The sequence below is a fragment of the Vigna unguiculata genome, chromosome 9 (genome assembly GCF_004118075.2).
Source record: "Vigna unguiculata cultivar IT97K-499-35 chromosome 9, ASM411807v1, whole genome shotgun sequence".
NCBI classification, from domain to species: domain Eukaryota; kingdom Viridiplantae; phylum Streptophyta; class Magnoliopsida; order Fabales; family Fabaceae; genus Vigna; species Vigna unguiculata.
The window spans coordinates 25,683,809-25,696,028 of NC_040287.1; the positions used below are offsets into that span (position 1 = coordinate 25,683,809).

Genomic DNA, 12,220 nt, shown 5'->3' on the forward strand with positions numbered 1-12,220 from the left:
CACAATATATCTACGTTTAAATTTAATAATAACATACAAATATATATTTCATTTTAATACATTATATAAGTATAAGATTTAATCATAAATGTTATAATATAATCATTTTATTTTATTATGCATCAGTAATAATAAACGTTAATGTAATAAGATTTTATTATTTATCCTCATCTGAAATAAAAAAAAAATATTTAACATTACAAAAATAAGCATTTAAGGTAACAATTAAGCTACTTGCCATAAATTATCTTACAAAACGTACTTAAAAAATGTCCAAATTATAATATTTAAATACATAGATTATGGAACTTAAATATTTAAATATAAACTATAGCAAAATATTTAAACGAAATAAAGAATTTGCACGTTTAAATATTGATTAATCTAATAATCAATAGTCAATAGATAATGGAAGATTTGATGACATGGAATAAATGAAATCAATAAAATTGATGCTAAAATGGTGTAATTGAAATAAAAATTTTGTACGTTTAAATATTGGTCGTGACCATGCATTCAAAATAATTTAATGATTCATATTTAATGTAAAAATATTTGTTCAAACTACATTGAAGGTAATGCTTTTATATTTAATATAATAAATGTAAATAATTACTTTCAATTCAACGTATTCTAATAAAAACCTGAAAGGAAGGAATTTAAGGTAATAGATTAAAATTATTTACAATAAAACTAAAAATTTAACATATTTTCCAAAAACTTATACAGTGATGGTAGTTGTGTTCCATGAGATCTTATGACAACCACATCAACTACTTAAAATAGTTACAGATATTAGAAAAAAATTCATTTACACAACAATGCAGATTATAATATATTCTTCCAATTAATCAATGAAATATTTTTTTTCTTTTTCGATCATCGAAAAAGTAATACAATACCTTGCTTAAATAAAGAATGGAAACCCAAAATAGAGGCCAGTTGACTAAGTATTTGAGAAGATGACGTCATTGAAATGAAGATTTCAAGTTTTCTCTATCTGTGATTCTTCCGGTATATCATGGAAACTGAAAAGGCAAAACCATATAAAGGAATGAAAGTGACCGTTTAAATTGACGGTGGGTTGTGACAATGTAATTAATGATCTCCACTTTTTAATTTTATATTTTATTTTTTAAATATAAAAAAATTATCACTACTCATTACATTTTTTCCTTCATTAAATTGACAAGACATTAGATAAAAAATTTTACCAACTAATAATATTTTTTGTCTTTTTGGCGCCATGGTGGATTCAGTATTAGTCATCTCTAAAATTGGGACAAAAATTTATTCTGCAACGAATATCAAGTGCTCAAACACAGCACAATGAAGACAACTGGAATAGCTAAAATGGTTCCAAAGCTCATTACACAACACTAACAGGTTCTATAATTTATGATAGTTAATATAATAGTACATTGTGACTTACTATATTTTTCTTCATTGTTTTATATACTTAAGTATATGAAATTTGGCTAAGCCAAAACTCATTATTTTGATTGTAAGATACAATTAAAGATATTGATTTTCTCAAGTATGGATGATGAAAATAGCAAAGCCAGCATTTCTTCCGCACAATCAAGATTGAAAAGAAAAATGGTATTGAAGGAGAATAGGCAAAATAAGAAATATGCTGAAGACTCTTGCGGAACGTCCAAAAGCCAAAATCAAAGAAGAATGTGTACTCCACTGTCTGACATTACACTTGAATCTTTTAATGATGAAAGACTTACGAATTCTGGAATACTACCACGTCAGAGAGATAAATGTCCCTTTCCACATACATCCTCTACACATCGCCAAAATCTATTACATAGATTTGAGATGATTTCCTCAAACCAGGGCAAAGAAAATCATTGGCTTCTGAATAAGCCAAGTTCTTCTCCACAATGTCAATTCATTTCAACTGAAAGTTATATGGCTGAAGAAATAGTTCATATCAGTAGCAATGAAAGAGTTAAAGAAGCTACGAAAGGTATGAATTAATATGTCTACAACAATTCATATTTTATTGTCATGTCTACAACAATTATGTTATTTTATTGTTATTCCAGATATCAATAAAGTGGATAAAATGCAATTTCAAAAATCTGGATACAAAAACACATTTACAGATTCAACGAATGAAAGTTCCATCCACTCAAATGAAAGATAAGACATTTATTACCTGTATGACTTCTCTATAATGTTATATATAATTTAATTTATGTTTACTAAACAAACAATACTCTTTCACTGATTATGCAAATATAGGTGATCCAATATTTATCTGTCCGAATTGTAAAGCATACATGTGGTATGAAGAAAGGATAGACAAACATAAACATTGTGTTAATCCAAAGTTTCAAATGTGTTGTGGAAATGGAAAGGTTCAATTACCTCTATTGAAGGATGCTCCTATTGTTTTGAAACAACTGTTATTCAACTCTGACAGTAGAGAGGCAAAGAATTACCAACAGCATATTAGAACATACAATATGATGTTTGCATTTACATCTCCTGGTGCCAAAGTGGATAATAGCTACAACAATGGTCATGGTCCACCAAACTTACGAATACAAGGCCAAGCTTGCCATAGAATAGGTAGCCTCCTACCACCTGCAGGAAAAATGCCTAAGTTTGCCCAATTGTATATATATGACACTGAGAATGAAATACATAACAAAATCCAATCACTAAGGTATATGAAATGAATAATTGGTTTTTTGTTGACTGCAATCAAATATGTTTCATGAAACTAATTGATATTCTAATCTTTTTCAGCAATCAGAACAAGATTGATGTGGAAATTGTTAAGAAGTTGACAACGATGTTAGATGAATTCAATGTGCATGCTAAATCATTTCGAGTTGCTAGAGATCGATATAGAGAACAACAATTCCATGATCTTAAATTGAGGCTTATTGCTGAAAGGACTAAGGATGGAAGGATATACAATATGCCGACCGTCTCTGAAGTAGCAGCCCTAATAGTTGGTGATGTTGATAGTGCTTCTCCAAGAGATATCATAATGGAAAACAAAAGTGGAAAATTGCAAAGAATTAACGAATTGCACACGAGCTACCTAGGATTTCAATATCCTTTACTATTTCCATATGGAGAAGATGGTTATAGACACGACGTTACTCATCGAGATGTAACTACTTCAAACAGCAAAAAGAGGAACCGCCTAACAATAAGGGAATGGTTCTGTTTTAGAATTCAGACAAGGGAATTAGAAGCACAAACAATACTAAGATCTAGAAGATTGTTTCAACAATTTGTGGTTGACGGATATACTATGATAGAGTCTGAAAGGTTATCATTCATAAAGAACAATAAATCCAAGCTTAGAGTGGACAAGTATGATAACCTTTGTCAAGCAAAATCTTCCACACAGGAAGAAGGATCCTCCAAAGGCAAAAGAGTTATTCTTCCTTCAACTTTTGTAGGTGGCACACGATATATGGATCAACTATATTTTGATGGAATGACAATTTGCAGTCATGTTGGCTTCCCGGATCTTTTTGTCACGTTTACATGCAATCCAAAGTGGCCTGAAATACAAAGACTACTATCACCACAAAATTTAACAGCATCTGATAGACCAGACTTGATTGCAAGGGTGTTTCGAATTAAATTTGATCAACTTCTAACCGACCTTACCAAAAATCATTTACTTGGAACAGTTATTGCATGTAAATATTAATATTTCTATTATTGCATCAATAAGTAAATATATTATTATTGTACGTGCTAATAACTTTAATCTTTTGACAATGCAGATATGTATACCATTGAATTCCAAAAACACGGCCTACCACATGCACATCTACTACTGTTTTTGCACCAAAATAGCAAATACCCAACTGCAGATGACATTGATAGAGTAATTTCAGCTGAAATTCCATGTCCAATACAAAATCTAAACCTACATCAATGTGTTAAGGAGCATATGATTCATGGCCCTTGTGGAGTAGTCAACAAATCCCTTCCTTGCATGAAGAATGGTAAATGCTCACGCTTCTACCCAAAAAATTTTCAAAGCATTACAACTATTTCAGAAGATGGTTTCCCACACTATCGTCGAAGGGACAATGGAATATGTGTTGAAAAGAATCATGTTTCGATAGATAACCGTTTTGTGGTTCCGTATAACCTAAAGTTATTACTTAAATATCAAGCTCATATCAATGTTGAATGGTGCAACAGAAGTACGTCAATCAAGTACTTATTCAAATACATCAACAAAGGTTATGACAGAATAACGGCTGCTATAGTTAATAATAGCAATGAATTTGGTGTTATACATCAACCATCAGATGAAATCAAACAGTACCTTGATTGCAGATATATATCGCCATGTGAAGCATGTTGAAGGATCTTTTCATTTCCGATTCACGGAAGAAACCCAACTGTAGAAAGATTATATTTCCATCTTCCTGGACAACAAGCAGTGTACTTCAAAGATGATGATTATATTGACGATATCATAGGAAATCCAACTATTATAGAGTCCATGTTCACAAGTTGGATGGAATGTAACAAAAACTACGAAGATGCTAAAAGCTTAACATATGCCCAGATGGTATCAAAGTTTGTATATGTAAAGAAAGATAGATGTTGGAAACCAAGGAAAATGGGAAACACAATTGGAAGACTAATTTGGGTGCCACCCAGTACAGGAGAACTTTTCTATCTAAGAAGAATGCTAACAGTAGTAAAGGGGCCACTATCTTACGAACAAATCATAATTGTAGACAATATATTGTATCCTACATTTAGAGAAGCCTGTGAGGCATCCAGATTTTTAGCAGATGATAATGAATATGTAGAAGCCATCAAAGAAGCAAATGATTGGGGTACTGGACACTACCTAAGAAAACTTTTTGTTACAATGTTATTATCTAACAGTGTTAACCAACCACACCAACTATGGGAAAAAACTTGGCAATGGTTGTCTGATGGCATACTCTATATGGAAAGAATAAAAGCTTCAAATCCAGGTACTGTAAATTTTATTTGGCCGCTCTAAAATCTTAACTAATATTTTAACATAAACATTTGACTATTTATAATTATATGCATGCAGAACTGCAATTAAGCAATGACATCTTGAAGAACTTAACATTACTGCAACTAGAAGAGATGTTACAAAGAAATAGAAGAAGCCTAACACAATTTCCATCTATGCCTTATCCTGATGGTTTTGTTACAGTTCATTGTGGAAACAAGTTGATATATTCTGAACTGGATTATAATGTTGTGGATGAACATAACCTATTTCAAAAAAATTACACTTCCATGACAGGTAAATAATTCTTACCTAACTTGGTATACAAAAATTGTACAAATTATATAGTCATTATTGATTTATGGGCATTTAATGAGAGGATTAAAATTTAACAGATGAACAAAGGAAAATTTTTGAAAAAGTCAATCAGGCTGTTGTTAACAATATAGGAGGAATGTTCTTTTTGTATGGATATGGAGGAACTGGAAAAACTTTCATGTGGAGTACTTTATCTTTAGCATTACGTTCCAAGGGAAAAATTGTACTAACAGTGGCATCAAGTGGTATAACATCTCTTTTGTTACCAGGAGGAAGAACAACACATTCTAAATTCAGAATTCCAATCTCAACCATGGACAACTCAATTTGCAACATAGAGCAAGGATCTGAAGCAGCAGAATTATTGAAAGTAGCTGATCTTATCATTTGGGATGAAGCACCAATGGCACACAAATTCTGTTTTGAGGCTTTAGACAGAACTCTTAATGATATAATGAAACACCACAAAAAATCGAATTCAATCTTTGGAGGTAAAGTTGTAGTGTTTGGAGGTGATTTTAGACAAATACTACCTGTCATTCCTAGAGGGACTCGGTCAGACATTGTAAATGCAACAATCAATGCATCATACCTTTGGGAACACTGTCAGGTTATGACACTGACCAAGAACATGAGACTACTACAAACAGGTTTAGAAACCAGTACAACTTCAGAAATTCAACAGTTCTCAGATTGGATAGTTAAACTTGGTGATGGTTTATTATGTGAACCAAATGATGGAGTAGTGGATATTGAAATACCACCACAATTTCTGATTTTAGATTTTAGTGATCCAATCAAAGCTATAGTATCAAGCACATATCCTGGTCTACTACAGAATTATAGCAATGCTAATTTCTTGAAGAGCAGAGCAATATTGGCCAGTCGAATAGAAACTGTTGAAGAAATCAACGAACACATATTATCCTTAATTCCTGGTACATATCTATATATATTTACACATTTCATATATATTATGTTTTAATTATATGTCTAATGACGATTATTAATAATACTATGCAGGAGAAGAGAAAGAATATCTAAGTGCAGATTCAATTGATAGATGCGACAATCCAGTGAATGATGACTACGACATCATTACTCCATAATTCCTAAATTCATTGACAACTTCTGGAATACCCAGTCATAAAATCAAACTGAAAATAGGAGCACCTATAATGCTTCTAAGAAACTTGGATCAAGCAGAATGCCTCTGTAATGGAAGTAGGTTAATTATTACAAGATTGGCAAAACATGTAATAGGAGCAAGGAATATTACTGGAAACAAAGAGGGAAATGAGGTTTACATCCCACGTATGTCTATGTCACCATCTCAATCTCCATGGCCCTTCAAGTTGATTAGAAGACAATTTCCTATTATGTTATCTTATGCTATGACTATAAATAAGTCACAGGGCCAATCCTTATCTTCTGTTGGATTATACTTGCCAAAACCAGTATTTAGCCATGGTCAGTTGTATGTTGCTATTTCTAGGGTTCAGAGTAAATCAGGATTAAAGATCTTAATCCATGATAATGACAAAAAACCACAGAGTTGTACAACAAATGTTGTATTCAAAGAAGTATTCCAAAATGTATAACAGATTAAAAATGTGTTAACTTTTGATATTTAAATTGTGATGATTATATAATATTTGCGGTTTATATATCTAATTCGTATAAAATTAAATTAATTACCATCAACTTAACAAAATGTTTAAGCTATCTAAATTAGCTTTTCGACAAGCTAATGCAACCAGTCCGGTATATAACATTATACAAATTAGACTGAACTAAACAGATATACAACAGAAGATTTGAAAACCATCCTGAGGACTAAATATTCAAATGAAGAATAAAATCCGAAAAAATTCAAGGATAATTGATTGTAAAATCATAACTGAAAGAGGTTACAAAATAACACAAATCAAAACGCAAATTACAGAATATCAAAACTCATGACAAACATACCGTCAATCTTCTTTTTTATTCTTCATTCATTGATAACATTATGTTACAAATTCTATAATATACTTCTAGCAGAAGAAAACTGCATTATCATTTAAAGCAATACCAACCGTCAACCAACCCACAAAATGATAATAAATAATGTAGTTATGGACTCAACACCCACATTTGATTTTTCTATTTACACCACCACAAATTCAATTGAGATAATCTATTCATTTATAAATTGAATTCACTGTAGTTGATCTGCTTCGACTAAATCCATGGAAAAAGCCAGACTGATAAATTAATACTTACAAGTACCAAAATTATATTATCATATATAAATAAAATACTAACTACAGGACATTGTTACCGTATCATATATAACATTGTGTAAAAATTATATTAATCAATTAGTACGTTTAAGATAAGACATCGTTTTATATTACAGGAGATTGTTATCGTTTGAGATAATAAATCTCCGTATAACCAAAATAAATTTTACTAAAGCATTATAATAAATAAAATATTTTCATAGACGTATAAAAATATAATCTTGAAATCAATAACCAAAAAAGACATTCCTACACTGATTCATAACTTTTAATTATTTTAATTTTAATAAGTATCCAACAACACTTACAAACATTGCTAAAAGACCAATAAACCAGCAAATGTTTAAGTATAGAAAACACACGGTAAAATAGAAAAGACTTCTATTGAAAATGGTGATGGGGAACTGATACACAAGGAAAATCTGCAAATGAAAAACCAAATGTCACAAATCACATATATTTTGCAGTGCTGAAAAGATATATTGCAATATCTACACACATTCCTATTTTACATTTATCTAAAAACAATAAATGTATTCACATCAAACAATAAATGTATTTAAATATATTTAAAAAATAAAATAAACTATTACTATTATTATTATTATATTCGTAAGTACGGGTCAGATACTAGTTTATTTAAAAAATGACAGTCAAAACTATCATATTTTTGTATGTGAAGAATCGTCGTAATATAAATACCACAATTTACATGATTTTAAGAAAATAGAAGTTATGCATTGAGCATGACTTCTAATGAAAAAATTAAAAAAAAAAAAAAGTGTACAGAACTTCTATATTAATAAAAATGTATCTATAATACAACTTCATTTTACGTTTAAAATCGAGTTTAGAAAACACAACATCTTTATTATGCCTTCTCTATGTTTATAATTTTTTTGCAGTTACATAAATGATCCAGGATCATGTTGCTTCTCGGATTCAACTTATATGTAGGACACCACGTGATAACCAACAATTATTCCAAATGAAAGAAATGGGTGTGCATGAAGGCAGCCATCAGAAGTTGATCACGAGGCCATTGATTTTGCCAATGGCATTTGACTCTCGTGTGAAGCAACAGATAGATTCCTACCTATACCATTAGCATTTGGTTTAACATCTGCATCGTCATCATCTCCTGTAGCAGTTGCACCACCACCACTACCACCATCACCCTTTTTTTCAACGTCAAAACCAATTCTACGTCCACAACAGCGTGAGAAAATTTGGTACAAGAAGGTGAGTAACCAAAAGACCCACGGCAGAGAAAGCAAGAAGAACCCTAAAACGAGGATCCAAGATGGAACTTTTGACTCAGGAAGAATCAAAAACTCTATAAGGCACCCTCCTCCAACCAGGACACACGCAAACAAAACAGACGCAATGATCCATATCAACGTGCGTTCATAACTACGATCAGGCGTCGCAGGCATTTGTTTCTTTCTCAGCACAAGGTGTGGAATTTTATCAAACAGGTGGAAGTCAAAATCAATGTTTCTTCTTTTTCATCTTCAACAACAGGGTTTAACTTTTTATGGAGGAGGGTTTTGTTTGGAAATGCGTTGACCTTCTAGTTTTCTTCTTTATGAGTTGTGAAAAAAGATCATCACATGGGTTTTCGATCAAACGGTGGATATTTGTTCAGGAGCTGTTCTTGTAAAACGCGGTTGATGAAAAAACAAATTAACACGCAATATGTGAGGGATTCCGTTGTGAATTAATTAACAATGGTTTTGACTTTTGACTGCATGCAAGAGGAGACTCAGGAGCTATGTATGGACATGTTTGGTTACAAAGGGATGTGGATCCAGTGAGAGAAGTAGTGCAACCAACAGGGTTTGGGTTGTACTGTATCAAATTAATTATAAAGCTATTTTCTTATAAATCAATGTTATTACTGAAATAATATTCCAAGGTCTGAGTAATTCTATTTCTACAACCTCTATTTTGTAATACGTATGGCACGGGTGAAAATTTACTAAATCATAAATATTTTTTATTAAAAATAGTAATAAAAATAAATAATTTGTATCATTTTTTAATTTTTAAATAATTTTTATTACAAATAATTATTTGAATTTAGAAAAGTATTATTAAAATGTTAAAATAGTAAAATATTTATTTTAGTTTATAAAATAATTAAGTTTATATTAACAATTATTTAGAGATAAGAATGGAAATATAATTATATTAGTTTAAAATAATGGTTACTTAAAGAGTAAAATTAACATACATGAAAAAAATATTATTTTAATTTAAAAAATAATTAAAGTTAAATTAACATAATTTAAAAGGTAAAAATAAAAACATAATTATTTTCCTTTAAAACTAGTTGTAAACCTTTTTTTACTTTAAAACTAGTTTTAAACCTTTTTCTACGCACGGTGTAAGACCCACCTTAAACTTTTTATTCCTTTCTGCCCTAAATCTTAAGGACCTATCTTAATCAGATGGGCCTAAGGCTGGGCCATTGAGTGTCAAGGCCCCCTAAAGCAGTCAAACCCCCCATTCTGACTTCACTTGTGCAAAACTGTACTCACTCCTCTCTTTTTCCCCATTCAGAGCTCTGCTAGGGTTTGATTTCCTAGCCTCCGCCAAGTTCGCTCAAGCTCATTCTTGCTCCGCATAAGTTACTCTCCAACTCATACCACTTCTCCCTTAGCATATTTTTGTGTTTCCCAGTTAGGGTTTAGTAGTGAGCTCATTTTAAGATCTGTTCCGCTATTTTTCCAACTTCTAAGCCTATCCCTAGAGCTGTTGTGCTCCGTGGTTGGTGTCGAGGTCTTGTACTAGCTCATTCCAGGTAAGGGAAGCTAGGGTTGTTTTTTTTTCTAGTTTTGCTGCCTATTTTTTATTGCCTCGAGCTTGTGTGTGAAGTGTATGTTGCAGTGGTTAAGTAAAATGCTTTATTCTGTATTTTGGATGTGCAAGTCTGACTGATGCAGGTACGAACAATGGCGAGAACTGATAATCTCGCCCAAGCGAGCTAGTCTCGCCTAGGCGAAACTAACAGAGGTTCGCCCAGGTTTCCTGCTCGAGAGGTCGCTTAAGTGACGAGTCCCCATTTTGAGCGAGATGCAGTCTCGCTTAGGCGAGGAGGGCTTGCCTAAGCGAGATCTCACAGGAAGCCATTGTTCCCACTCCTCGAGCTTTCGCCTAAGCGAGGGGAGCTTGCCTGAGCGAGAGGAACCTCTCGGCTGAGCGAGCACCTTCAGCCTGAGCGAGAGTTGGGCGAGAATGCATCCTTGTTCTGATTTCTTCCGTGTTCTTGGATGAATGTCACATGTTTAGTTGGATTATTGTGTTAAATCATGTTCTGAGTGATGTTGCATGTATGGAATGGTTCATGGACTGAATAAAATGAGTTGGGTATGATTATGGTATGGAATATGAATGAAGGTTGGTTATGAATGTGGGAATGAGATTGGCATGCATGACAAGTACACTCTAGGTTGGTGAAAACATGATTTGTATGTGGTAAGGACATAATTCCATGGATCTCTAGGTGAGATCTCATGGTGGTGCCTCAGTTTGGTCGGGACGTAATTCCATGATCCCTGTTAGTGAGAGTTCATGGTGGTGCCCCATCTATATAATTTAGTAAGGATTCAAGGTAAGGTTGCATCCTGACACTCTAAGGAGTCAGTTAGTCTCACATAGAGAGGACTAACTTTTGTGGTGAGAGTAGTAGGAGGCCTGAAACTCATTAAGGGCTAACCTTGTGTGTGAGGGATTGAGACACTGTAACACTTAACTCGGGGGTGAGCAGCTCGGGCTTGAGCAAGGAAATCCATCACAAGTGCAAGCGTCCGCTGAATCCGACTAAATTATACGTATCTGGATGAGTCGCGTCGAGTCTTAGTGTATTGTTTGGAAGGTCATAACATGCTTGGGTGATGTATGTATAATTGGATGTGAAAATATATATGATTGCATGATAAAAATATTTTTGACTCTAGCTTACCATTTTGCTTGTTTGATTGTTTTATGTGTGGTTCTTCTCCTTTTGCGATGATCATCAATTTATTGATGTGATCATATGTGAAGAACATCCCTGGTCAACAGGGAGGTGATGGTTCCGCTGCTTAGCCTCTGGACTGACTTCTGCTTTTCGGCTTTCCTTTTAGGGTAATGGCCTATGTACTGTCTGGCCTTTGGGCTTTATTTTTGAAACATTGTCGTTATTCCTTTATGCTTTCTTTTTGGCATCGTAGTGTGCCTTAGTTATTGTACGGAGTTGTGTTTATACTCCAGGACTGCGCTACTATATTATACTATGTGACGTTTCTTTTAATTTGAATTATTAATTAAATGGGACGTTACACACGGTAGACAATTCTTTATATTTCTTTTATTAATAAATATATAAATATATTATATTAAAAAAGATTTAGAAGTTAAAAGAATAAATAATAAATATTTTTAAGTTTATAATTAAGTTGTGAATAAAATAATACTAAAATTATTTATAGATTTGAAAAGTTAATATTTTTGTAATGTAATTGAGAATAGAATAAGATAAATATTTTTTGAAAATAATACAGATAACTTATGAATGGAGTAAATATATTTTAAAATAGGGTTAAATATGTTTTTTGTCTTTGACTTTTTAGTGAAA

The 12,220-nt window shown here is 32.3% G+C and overlaps 1 protein-coding gene and 1 pseudogene across 1 annotated transcript; one reads left to right on the plus strand and one right to left on the minus strand.

The window, feature by feature from the left end:
- The first annotated feature begins 1,599 nt into the window (after positions 1–1,599).
- Positions 1,600–6,915, plus strand: LOC114163601 (annotated as a pseudogene).
- Positions 6,916–8,498: 1,583 nt separating this feature from the next.
- Positions 8,499–9,283, minus strand: LOC114196162. Its single transcript, XM_028086714.1, has one exon. The coding sequence runs from the start codon at positions 9,033–9,035 to the stop codon at positions 8,631–8,633; it is 405 nt and encodes a 134-aa protein (XP_027942515.1). The 5' UTR covers positions 9,036–9,283; the 3' UTR covers positions 8,499–8,630.
- Between the last annotated feature and the right edge of the window lie 2,937 nt (positions 9,284–12,220).